Genomic DNA, 13,458 nt, shown 5'->3' with positions numbered 1-13,458 from the left:
AGGTGAAGTAAGGGCCAAAGTGGTGTGTTGAGCAACAGGAACACGGTTCCAGGTTCCTACTGCCCTCAACCACCAGACTACCGTCCTCCACCGACACGGGACGCAACCCACGGCAAACAGGTTGCCCAATTCGGTCGCTCCTTGCGACCAGCAATGGCGTGCTATTTGACCTATTTGACCCGGGTCCACACGGGGGTTTGAACAGCTCTTAGCGTTACCCAGCACCCACCACGAGGAGGTGGCTGTTCACGGGTGCCTTCGGAAATATAACACCTCTGGATACATTGGATACATTGTTGTCTCAATTTCAAGAATACAGTTTGTCTTACTTATCGTGGCGACATTGGACTAAATGGAGAAATATTTGCCCTCTAGGTCTATAGACATTCCTTATCAAATGATCCTTGTTGGTTGTGTCTCTATCTGTGCCCTAACTTCATCATAAAATCCGAGGAATGCAACGAGACGTATGTTATGTCACTTAAGGTGTTCACACAATCACAAAACATGTACTTCAAACCTCGCAGATCAATTATTTTGCGAACAAATGGTATTCATTTTATGAAAGACGTATATATTCCTCTTTGATTTTATTATCATACCATGAATACTTGTCGGTATCTGAATGTTCAGACTCAATGCACAATAACGGTGTGCCTGAATAACTCAAATTTCATTGGTATATGATCTGATTCGGACCTTATCACAGCTGCAAAATCGATAACATTATTTCCGATAGAAGAAAGTGATAATTTTCGGACACATACGGTCCTGTACATTGAAAAACACTTACCAAGTATACTTTTCCATTACATACACCCACACATATTGGCAGTGCTGTTAGTATTAAATGTTACACATTTTACTGATTTAGAGTCTCTCCATGCAGTGTATCCTTACAATGCTCAGGTGATTATATCAGTCATGACTCACCCATATTCATACATTAAAACTTCGAAACAAGACCGTCAGGATGTCAACAGGATGTCCTAATTTCGGAATTACCGCGCTTATACTTACAGCAGATATTAAATATTCCACTTGTACAGCGTATCAATTACCTGGGGATTTCTGTTCATGACAACCACAAACAACATGTCTAAAACAAGGGCATGATTGAAGTTGTGAAAATGGGTATTGCTGAAACATGCCTAATTTCATTTTCAATCCTATAACCTGTCCTGACACAGCATACATCTGAAAAGGACATTTTTGTATGCTAGAATGTGCCTCCGGGTATTATGGAGCTAACTGTGGATAAAACTTGCACACTTCGTATCTGCATGGAGACCTCAATCTGTGATAGGATACAAGCGCTGTGTGAAGGCGGATGTGCAGCTGTGTATAACGGAACCGATTGTACTGGTGGTATTTTTGTCACATAAGCAGCGATGTTTTTTTTCCTAAATAATTCGTTTCTCGCACATACCAATGTGTCTGTTGCTAAAACAGATAAATTTAGTACACAATTTACTTTACTGCATTGGATAAAAAGTAATATACCTAAGGTTTCTATCCTAACGTTATCGTGAACATGTTTAATCTCTATAGTGTCGGATTGCAATGTCAGACAATCTGAATTTAGTAGACGTGTATCTTCTATAATGAGCGGCGGTTCAGTATAAAATGTAATCTATACTAAATATGGTATAATATCAACCATACTGTCCACAAAGTGATTATGGTTGTTTGCTAGTTTGTTGCTCAACGCTGCTCGTAGCAGTATTCCAGCTTTGTGGTGGGGTCTGTAATAATCGAGTTTTGACCAGACAATTCAGTGAACAAAAGCATGAACTCTCGCACTTACTGATAAGATAACATATGCCAACCATTCATAACCACCCAATCGTGTTAGTCACCTTACAGGAATGGCTGCTCAGGGATTATCCAGGTCATCACGGGTTTCACGAATGTCTTTTCACACCTTCACCAGCTTCCACTTCCACTTCAGCCTGTTCCGGTATGATGTACGGACCTAACTGTGTCAGATCCTGCAGTGACCGACATTGTAAAATAAAGTCATCTACGTGTGACGGGGTGTCTGGAGAATGTCCTGGTGGCTGTGAATTTGGGTGGACAGAAATAGACTGTTCCAGTAGTAAGTTACGATTGAAATGCAGATTGAAAATACTAAGCACTATTTCAATGGTGTTATTATTCGTGATTAAGATTGTTAGTAGCTGTATGCTCGATGGGGGTTAAAGTACTGAAAAATTATTGTCCACCTGAGACGGAACGTAAGTCCCAATACATCCAAAGTCCATCAAACCTTTCCACTTCTTTTAATCGTAATAAACATGTAAATATACCTTCGTCGACAGTATTTTTACAATGTATCATTAATTATTATGTATAAAACTTAACAATTAGTAAATACTGCCGATGTGACGATAAATGTTAACTCACTCACTCACTCCGTGGTTATACTGTGTAGACTGCCGGGATGGCTATTATGGCCAAAACTGTGCCCTGCGATGTGCTGACAGACATTGTATCAGTGAATCTTGTCACGCCGATGGCGAATGTAGTGTTGAATGTGATCCTGGCTGGACACTACAGGACTGCACACAAGGTATGACGAGATTTGTTTTCAGCCAGCGACATGAGTTGCATACACGCTCGGAGTGAGTGATTGAGTTAATATTTAACGTCACATCGGCAATATTTCAGCCATATCGTGACGAGAACATGTAACACTGAAATGGATGATATATATTTCATAAATAAACCTGTCAGCAAAGGACAGTAAAACAACTAGAATATCACAGTTACAATTTAAAACTAGTCTGGAAAGTTAAAATTAAGATCACTATTAGGACAACACAATATAAAACACGGGCTATATATCACCAACGACAGAAGGTAGATCACCATGCTAGGGACCATGGGGACTTACAGTACATTTGCTTCCTGCATGGACCCTAGCTGGATTTACATCATCCCTTCAGCCGTTAGCAATTCAGAAAATTTAGCCATAAATTAAAAGGACACGTATTCTACGATTAGAAACAGTGGAATATTTTGATGTACTTTAAATGTTTTTGGACTTACGTACCCTCTCAGGAGGACAATAATTTTACAGTGCTTTAACCTCCCTCGAGGATACAGCCACTAACACTCTAAGTTACTAATTCAAACTTCCAAGAATAAAATATTTATCTATTTACAGTTCATTTAGCAAATCTAAGTCTTTTAAAAATGCAATAATTAAATGAGAGCTAACAGTATTAAAAAGATCTTTCAAGGTTCGTGAGTTAAAAAAATTATCCCTTGTGATGGAATATTCAATACAGTTAAGCAGGACATGCTTGACTGTGATTCTTTCATCACAAGGGATACAAAACGGAGGATCTTCACCTTTTAATAGATATTCGTGAGTATACCTCGTATGGCCAAGGCGACATCGTCGCATAATGACCTCCTCAAATCTGGACTGACAACCCAAGTAACTATAACCGATATAAGGTTTTATTGCATGTAATTTATTTATGCCTACCTGGGTATCCCACTTCTTCTGCATCAGTTCACGGATAAAAGATCTTATTGTGGCTTTATAATCTGAGTATGGAATAAGAAGTGGTGTCACAGATTTGTTGAGTGCTGCCTTGGCAGCAAGATCGGCCATCACATTCCCAGAAATGCCTACATGACTGGGTAACCAACAGAAGACGATGTCGTATTGGCCAGTAGCAAGATTATTATACAATTCAATAATGTCAATTAAAAGTGGATGTTTACAAGAAATATTTTTAATAGCCTGAAGGCAAGAAAGAGAGTCCGAATAGATTATATAGTGTTTATCTTTAGGGTGTCTTTGAAGATATATAAGAGCCGTTAGTATGGCATTAGCTTCAGCTGTAAAAATAGAACTGTTCGCTGGTAATCTAGAAGATATTGTTCTGGATCCAATGACAGTGGCACAAGCCACTGCACCACCGTCCTTGGACCCATCTGTAAATAAGGATTTATAATTGCTATATTTATGTTTTAATTGATTATATTCTTGTTTATACTGTAATTCATTAGTTTCTGATTTTTTAAACGAAGTTAATGTTAGGTCGACTTGTGGCCTAACTATCTGCCAAGGAGGAGAAGAAAGAAGACGGGAGGGAGCTATGTTTTCCAGCTCAATGCCGGCCGAAGAAAGAAAGGGTTTAATTCTATGTCCTAGAGGAGGGACAAGCGAAGATTTCTTGTTGTATAAATCCCCATAAAGGGGATTGAAAACACACGTATAGGCAGGATTAGATTCACTAGAGTATAACTTAGTAATGTACTGTAAAGCAAACTTTATACGGCGCTGTTCAAGAGATGGCTCATCAGCCTCAACGTAGAGACTGTCAATAGGTGAAGTTCTAAAGGACCCAAGACAAAGTCTTAGGCCTTGGTGGTGGACAGAATCAAGAAGTTTAAGGTTGCTTTTGCAGGCTCCACCATATACGATGGAGCCATAATCAAGTTTTGAACGGACGAGTGATCGATATAGGTGTAAGAGGGTTGCTTGATCCCCTCCCCACTTTGAGTTGGAAACAACTTTCAACAAGTCAAGAGCCTTCAGGCATTTAGTTTTAAGGAACTTAATATGAGGCAGAAATGTTAAATGGGAGTCAAAGATTAGGCCCAAGAACTTGGCCTCCTTTACAACTTTGATGGGAGTGCCATCTAGAGATAGTTCAGGGTCCTTATGTGGTTTATATTTTCTGCAAGAATGTATACAGTTAGTTTTGGATTTAGAAAATTTAAAGCCGTTTACAAGACACCATTTATTTATTTTGTTTAAACAAAGCTGCAGTTGCCGTTCAATAGTATGCATATTTTTACCTCGACAAGAAATATTAAAATCATCCACAAATAACGATCCATCAAATGAATCGTTTAAAACTTTTGATAAACTATTTATCTTGATGCTAAAAAGAGTGACTGATAAAAAACTGCCTTGTGGAACACCCTGATCCTGATTGTAATGATCAGACAGGGTAGAACCCACACGGATCTGGAATTGTCTGTCATTTAAAAAGTTGGCAATAAATTGAGGCAAACGACCTCGCAAACCAAAGTCATGTAAATCCCTTAAAATACCATCTTTCCAGGTTGTGTCATATGCCTTCTCAAGATCAAAAAAGATAGACACAGCGTGTTGTTTATTAATTAGTGCGTTTTTAACAAATGATTCCAGTCGCACTAAGTGATCGACAGTACTTCTGTTTTTACGGAAACCACACTGTATATCTGTTATAAGATTATTTGTTTCCAAGTACCAAAGAAGTCGATTATTTATCATGCGTTCCATGGTCTTGCAAACACAGCTAGTTAGTGAGATAGGTCGATAGTTGGACGGATCAGTGTGATCACGTCCAGGTTTAGGTATTGGTACTACTATGGCGTCACGCCATGAGGGAGGAAAGTTACCCGATGTCCAAATATCATCGAAAATATTGAGAAGAGTTTCAAAACAGGATTCTGGTAAATGTTTCAGGAGTTGATAATGTATGTTATCAGCTCCAGTAGCAGTGTCATGAGCTTGATCAAGAGCAGTATGGAGTTCATGAATAGAAATCGTTTCATTATAATCTTCCCCATTATCGGAATTGAAATTAATAGTTTTCTTTTCTTCTTGTTTTTGATATTGCTGGAATTTTGGTACATAATTTGAAGAGGAAGAGTGTTTAGCAAGGGTTTCACCTAGTTTATTAGCAATATCTGATTTATCAGTAAGCAATAGATCTCCATGTTTAAGATGATAGACAGTAGATTTAGTACCTTTACCTTTGATTTTCTGGACCATGTTCCATACCTTGGACATGGGTGTCCGAGAATTTATTTTGGACACATAATGTTGCCAAGATTGGCGTTTGTTCTGTTTAAAAGTACGCCGGGCTTTAGCATTTAAAATTTTACATTTATTTAAATTATGTACCATAGGATGGCGACGGAAATAATGTTCTGCCTTTTTCCTTGCCTTCCTAGCTTGTTTGCACTCATCGTTGAACCATGGTTTTCTTATGTGTGGAACTACAGAGGAATTTGGTATACACTCATCAGCTATGGAATTCAGTTGATCAGAAAAAGATTTGATAGCACCAGGAACGTCAATAAAACGTTCAGGTGTAAGTTTTTCAGCACACAGTGTTTCATATAAAGGCCAGTTAGCCTTTTTAAAATTCCGTCTTGATGATGGAGGAACATCAGATGGAGTTACAGCTTCTAATATAGTAGGAAAATGGTCACTTCCACACAGGTCATCGTGGAGTGACCATTCGAATTCATTTAATAGTTCGGAATTTGTCAATGACAAGTCGAGAGCAGAATAAGTCCCTGTACCAGGGTGCAAATATGTGTTGGAACCATCATTATAAATACATAAGTCATTGTCAGAACAAAAGTCCTCCAACAATTTGCCTCTAGTGTTTGTATTAACACTACCCAAGAGTGGGTTGTGCCCATTTAAATTTCCCATTATAATACAGGGCTTCGGGAGCTGATCATATAGAGCTTGAAGATCGGTTTTGGCAAGACGGTGAAATATAAAGACAGCATAGCGTAAACGCTACATGTAAAGTAATTCTCACAGCAACAGCCTGCATATTAGTATTAAGTGAAACAGGGCTTTGAATAACGTTTTGTCTGACTAGAATGGATGGTCCGCCAGTGGCCCTATCACCCGGAGGTGAAAAGCAATGATATGCATTAAAATGACGAAGGTCAAATGTATCTGTTTGCTTTAAATATGTCTCTTGGAGACATATCGCTGAAGGTGTGAAATATTGGACTAATAGCTGTAATTCATGCAAATTAGTCCTCAATCCTCTGCAGTTCCACTGTACAATATTACTGGAATAAACTATCTTTTAGGGAGATTTATTGGGGATATACCCTGCACTCTTTTAGAGGGCGACAAGCTATGTGCCCTAGAATGGACGTTTTCACAAACGTCCATGTCTTCAAGAGACCCACATTTATTGTACAACTGAATTTCATTTTGTGACCCTCTAGGAGCTCTGCCACTTTGTTGTTTTGAAGCATCAGGCTTAGACTTAGGTTTGCCTTTAGGAGTTTGTCGTCTATCAGCTGTCGATTGAGACTCAGTGCGTGACTGTGAAGATAATTTATGATCAGAAGAAGACTTTGATGTTCCAGGAAGTGATTCCTCAGTCTGTGATGACATAGCTGGGTATAAAGGTTGTGGAGAGTCACAATTGACCCAAGTGAAGGTAGTTTGGCAGCTTGTAGATGATTTTGTTATTTTAGGGCTGCGCACAGACGATGTGTTTGCTACTGTAGCATAACTTTCTGTAAGGTCAGATCGCTTCACCAGTTTCTTTGCTTCAGAAAAAGATATGTTTTGGGTAAACTTTATTCTGTTTATTGCCATTTGCTCTTTCCAGATTGGACACTGTTTCGAAGAAGAAGAATGCTCGCCTGAGCAGTTGGTGCATTTTTTAAAATCACTGTCACAATCTTCCGTTGTGTGTGTCTTCTCACCACAGTGAGCACACACAACAGACAATGTGCAGGTATTTACACCGTGTCCATATTTCTGGCATTTAAAACATCTGAGTGGGTTGGGGATGTACGTTTCAACTTGGATATTGCAGTAACCTGCCTTCACTGATTTGGGAGCATTTGGCGATGAAAAAGAAAACAGATAAGTATTCGTTTGGAATGTTTCATTGTTTTTTCGCGTTGAAAAACGCTTCACATACAGCACACCTTGATCTTTCATTTCACATGCTATATCAAGTTCGGTCATGTCAGCAAACAAGCGATCCCGATCTCTGATGATACCTTTACTCGTGTTCAAGGTCTTGTGAGCAGAGACCGTGACCGGAATACCCACAAAAGATTCAATACTCATCAAGTTGGTTGCTTGTTGTTTCTTGCTGCACTCAATTAGTGAGGCACCCGAACGTAAGCGTCTTATGTTCTTAACATCTCCTGCAATACCTTGAATACCCTTTGACACTGCGAAAGGGTTCAACTTCAATGGTGTCTTTTCCAGAGTCTCAATAACGAGAAAACGTGGCCAATACTCAATCGATAGAGACGGTTGATCAACATCAACTGGATCAATTTCAAGTGGACGTTTAGTTTTTTTGGTTGGTATTTCATAAGCCATGATTGGTGTCATATGGTTCATCATCCGAGCTCCCCACCCACCACGGAGTATCACAAGGACAGTGCTAAAGCAAGCGGGCCTCCACCTTGCAGCACCAAGGATACCCGGATGATATACTCCAGTAGAAGAATTATAAGAAATTAATCTACCAGATTGGCCCATGAGCCATCGCCTTCTGGCATAAGACTCTAGGCAAAATTCATATTATCATAATTTACAATCAAACAAGTTACAAATCACCAGCATTGCCAAAGCCGAAATTTAAAACAATTCCAAATCAAATTTGTGCAGTGGCAGATAGACAGTCCATGCACAGGGCTTAGCATGACCAGCCGATTGGTTGAATCGGGCCAATTCAACCACCCGTCTAGGTGAAGTAAGGGGCAAAGTGGTGTGTTGGGCAAATGGAAAGCAGTTAAAAGCCCAACTGCCCTCAACCACCAGGTTCCCGTCCTCCACCGACACGGGACGCAACCCACGGCAAACAGGTTGCCCAATTTAGTCGCCTCTTACGACAAGCAATGGGGTGCTGTGGACACATTCTGTCCCGGGTCCACACGGGAGAAGAGCACTTAGCGTTATCCAGCACCCACCACGAGGAGGTGACTCTTCATGGGTGCCACACGCTCGGAAGACACTTACCATGTAACATACATGTGCCTCTAGGAAACAGACGTGAACAACGTTAAATGTTAACTCATAAAGATGAACATTAGGACATTTTGTGACGCTACTTTAGCACTTTGATTTTTACTTGAATGTTCGTAATGAAGTTAAATGTAAAGTGCATGCATGACAACTCTGGCATGCTTGGAGAGGCGGTTGGGTGGGGTTGGGTGGGGTGTGTGTGGGGGGAAGGGATCTGGGACTAGATTTTCGAAGCTCACTTAGCGCTAACATAGTCGTAAGTTAATGTATGAATATATGGGACTTACGACTGTCTTACTGCTAAGTGTGCTTCGAAAATCTAGCCCGTGTGTGTATGTGTTGTTGATATAATTGAGACCAATATGATGGGGATTGTGAGGGTTGCACATTTCAGTGTATCTCTGGACATAGAGAAATAATGTTTAAATCTGTAATATATATCACTGGTGCTTTACTGCACCAGCCAGCAATCTGATACTTAGATAAGATTAGTGTTGATGTGCTGAAACTGAACTAGTTCTAAACATTGTCATTACAACAGAGTGCCCCAGTGGGACGTATGGCGTCAGTTGTAACAGAACCTGTGGCCAGTGTGCTCAGAACGAAACTTGTCATCATATTTCGGGGGAATGTCCTGGTGGATGTGAAGCAGGGTGGCAGCACGACCTGTGTCAGGAACGTGAGTAGAACCAGTAGAACCCGCATGAACTATTTTGTCCTTCATGTTGGAAGTAACTGCTTTAGTCAACAGCCATGGTATCCAAGATGTGGTACCTCGATACAGTTAGTATGGCCTGTCATGGGAGTTGTCTCTGAAGATGTGTTGAGGCATACTCACATTCTTCCTGCTCAATGCAGCGTTTTACGTTACACGTATAGTCCGTTTGGTTCAAAAGCGGACCGATGAATTGCAGTCGAGCTAGCTCAAAACTTAATAAACGTAATATACTCAATGAAACGTTGGTCATAATCAGAACTTCCTACTCTATAGAATATTTTTCCATGAAATAAAAAAGTTGTTTAACATTAAAATCATTAAAATATTGACACAGTTCACTATTTGTCACGAGGGAGGAGTGCAGAGGAAGGGACAGCCAGGTGTGCGAGAAAGCATGAAGACAGCACAACACAGGTTAATTCATAACTTTCTCGTCACTTCTGCACGTACTTCTCGAATACCTGGCTGCGCCTTTTTCTGCACTCCTCCTTCGAAATAAACAGTGAACTGTGTCAATATTTTAATGATAGGTTGTTAAACAACTTTTTAAATTTAGGACAAAATTTTGCAAAGACCTAACAGAGTTGGTATGATGTTTTGTTTATGATCAGCGTTTTACTAAGTATGTTATGCTTATTAGTTTTGAGTTACATTGCAATTCATTGGCCCGCGTTAGAGCCAAACGGACTATACTTTATTTCATACCGCTCATAGGAAATGACTTCATGCTTACAGATCACCTGCAGTGTGAGAAATAGAACATATGCCTGAAATACTACAATGACATAATGGCGACTTTGTACCACGTAGAACTATTGCTAGCTTTGGTTTGGAGTATGTAATATGCCTGCACATGTGACGTCATTTCATTCATCACCAATCTGAATAATGACTAATCATTATAACAGTCAATCTCTGTGACAACCTAGTATGCCTGTTCGTCTGGACTACCCCTGACTTAACTGAAATCTGATAAACGATATTATCCAGCCTCACGTAAGAATTTCGAGTTTTGATTGGTTCACATGGCTCTGATAAAATATCATGTACACCCGTCACGATCCGTGAGCAGCGTGTACAAAAGTCTAATCACCCACGTCTCAGTGACCAGTAACGCCAGAAAAGAGCGCATCGCCAAGCGTTTAGTAACGTGCTTCATTGAGGTCAGTCGATCAGCTAGTGTCTACATGGCTGCAAAGAAACGTTTTGCCACAACAACTCGATTCGATGCGTATTGTTTTCGTTTCATTCAGTGAAAAGCATTCGGCTAGATAAATTCGTTATCACATCGCGTCGGGGGAAATACGGGATTTTATCAGTCCCGAGCGAGTATGGCTGTGTTTCAACATTACGAGGGGCTGATAAAACCTCGTATTTCCCTCGACACGATGTGATAACTTATGGTGTTTAGAGTTATAAGAAAAACACTAGCATGAAATATAATGTAAAAAGTATGTATCAAACTATACAATATTCAAAGGACTCACCTTCGTTATGAGTGTGGATGATGCATTATACATTATACTGCATGTTCTCACGTAATCTGACGAGATGAATAGTGGACACAACACGTGTTTCAGGTCTTCAAAATGAACCAGGCAAGTTTCCGGTAGCAGCTGTGGGGGAAACAGTCGCAGGTTTACTAGTTGCGATACTCGTCATTGCTGCTGTTGTCCTCGTCAGAAGGTAATTGACAAACTCATACACACTAGCGGAAGTCAACATATATGTTACGCAATTTTCGATACCATACACCGCTCATATGTGGGCTGTTAGATGTTAATCAATAGAAGTTGGCCACCAAAGTACACCAATACATTTCATGAAATATAACCAAGAATCGGCTGTCGGTTCAGATTAAAAGACGTCATGTTTAAGACGATGCCGTATTGGTAATTTGAGATACTTTCATGAGCATGAATTAAAATATTACTATATCCCCCATTTTGATGCAGAATTGAGATATCATTTTAAACTTTAGTCAACATGGTTGTCCAGATTTTTTAACTGGATCATGACCATATGTTTAAACATAATCCCCACAATGGAATCCACAAAAATTACAGTATTGATTGTAACAGAAAACTTCATGTACTGAAGGAACTCAAATGTTCCACAGCAATGCCACAGCCTAAAAAACAAAATAATTAAGTACACTAACGGTTACATAATGTTGAAAGCGTGCCTTATTTGTTTTATACGAATGCCTTCCTCCGGATATTTTTCAATGAGGCAGACCATGACTTGGAGGTTTAGATGTATGTAGGAATCACATTTCAGATCTTTGCACCCTTCTTTGGCGTTTCTGACCTTATTCTCAAATCGGTATGATGTCAGTCAATGTCCGATTGTGTGACAAATACCTCTTTTATTTATTTTTTTATTATTTTTATTTTTTTATTTTTTTTTAAATATTTTTTTGATGCAGGAGGAGACGGCGGTTTCACGATATTGAAATAAACAAACAAGTTGCAGAGTTTCACCCTACAGCACACAGTAAACCACAACAGGGTATGACAAACATTTTCGTGCCAACATTTTTATCATCAATTATTGTTTAAGTAAAGCTCACTACAATGAAAGATTGTATTCTGTGTAGTGCAGGGCAAAATAGCACTACATGTGTAAATATTTCAACACATCTCTTTGAGACAAGATGTGTTTGTGGCAGGGCAAGTAAAACATTATAGGTGACTACTAAAATGTACATATAGTCATATTTCTATGTCTAACGATATGTTCTTAAGGTTAAAGGGACAGGGGTGGGGGTAACACTATCAGAAACATAAAATTGTGGGTTTGAATTCCGTTTGGGTAGCAGCGAGTATGTTTTTGGGAATTCTGCAACACTCTTGTGCTTTTGTTATTCGTAAAATTGAATTGTACAAGTACAAAATACAAAGTCTGTAGAAGTCGGGATATCCTCTGCCTTGAGGCCTCCTTGCTACCGTTTAAGTATTATCATTATTATTATTTTAACGGTGTAAAGCCCATCTCATTTTATTAAATAAGTCCAAAGGGATAGTAATAGCAATACTACATGGATTTTATGAAGGAATACTTGGCATGCCCGAAATCCACTGGAATCAGTCAAGTGATGTTAACGGTTCAGTTTTCACTTCTGTAGAAAACGGCATTTATAAAAACGTTGTTCTAGAGAGCGCGGCAATTAATCAGAAGCCAGCTATAAAGCCCATACCAGCCACACAGTCTACAGCAGGTAAGCAGCGGGATTCTACAGATGACCAGGAGGAAGACGCTGAGGAAGGAGGTCAGTCTCCTGACAGTGGTTACTACAACACAGGAGCCGATGATGCCGTAAGAGACGTTTCTGTGTCAGAACTAGCTGCAACCGTGGCAACAGTTAAGGAGAGAAAAGATGGATTTGAGAAAGAATACCACGTGAGCTTTATCCGCTTTACACTACAAGACATGAAAATTCTCGTTTGTCTTCAAATACTCTGTTAATTTTTGACGGTGACTTTCCATTATTTTTTTGTTTTGTTTTGTTTTGTTTATTGTTTAGTTTCTATTTTTATTTATTTTGTTTGAAGGGGGGGGTTGTTTGTTTTGTTTTTTGTTGTTGTTTTTGTTTGGTTTTATTTTAAGTTTGTGTTTGTCATACTGTGCTAACAGAGGCTCCCAACTGGGTTTACGGCGATGTATCAAGACTCCCAGAAACCCGAGAACAGCGGCAAGAACAAGTTTAGAGGCTACTACCCCTGTGAGTAAAAAGGAATGGATGAACGACATTGAACAGCTTAAGATAAAGGTTAAACTTTAACAAACGAATTGATACCAACAGATAATGCAGCTTGAGTCCAATTTTCAGACGACCACAACAGAGTTCGCCTAACGCCTCTCCCCGACGTCCCCGGGTCTGACTACATCAACGCAAGCTTCATGCACGTCAGTATTTTGCTCATATGTTCACAAAATGAATAGGATGCTGTATTTTATGCCGGTTACGGTGATA

The 13,458-nt window shown here is 39.6% G+C and overlaps 1 protein-coding gene across 1 annotated transcript in view; it reads left to right on the top strand.

The window, feature by feature from the left end:
* The window catches only part of LOC137290334 (receptor-type tyrosine-protein phosphatase epsilon-like), a 32,137-nt gene that overhangs the window by 9,501 nt on the left and 9,178 nt on the right, over positions 1–13,458 (top strand). The window contains exons 4-11 of the mRNA XM_067821179.1: positions 1,952–2,098; positions 2,435–2,572; positions 9,306–9,443; positions 11,063–11,168; positions 11,911–11,978; positions 12,610–12,884; positions 13,119–13,206; positions 13,315–13,391. Of these exons, the coding sequence (XP_067677280.1) occupies positions 1,952–2,098; positions 2,435–2,572; positions 9,306–9,443; positions 11,063–11,168; positions 11,911–11,978; positions 12,610–12,884; positions 13,119–13,206; positions 13,315–13,391 (1,037 nt within the window). The remainder of the gene's footprint in view (positions 1–1,951; positions 2,099–2,434; positions 2,573–9,305; positions 9,444–11,062; positions 11,169–11,910; positions 11,979–12,609; positions 12,885–13,118; positions 13,207–13,314; positions 13,392–13,458) is intronic.

This window comes from Haliotis asinina, chromosome 7, assembly GCF_037392515.1.
Source record: "Haliotis asinina isolate JCU_RB_2024 chromosome 7, JCU_Hal_asi_v2, whole genome shotgun sequence".
NCBI classification, from domain to species: Eukaryota; Metazoa; Mollusca; class Gastropoda; order Lepetellida; family Haliotidae; genus Haliotis; species Haliotis asinina.
Note: the sequence above shows the minus strand (reverse complement) of the source record. Positions and strands in the feature narration are given on the sequence as shown.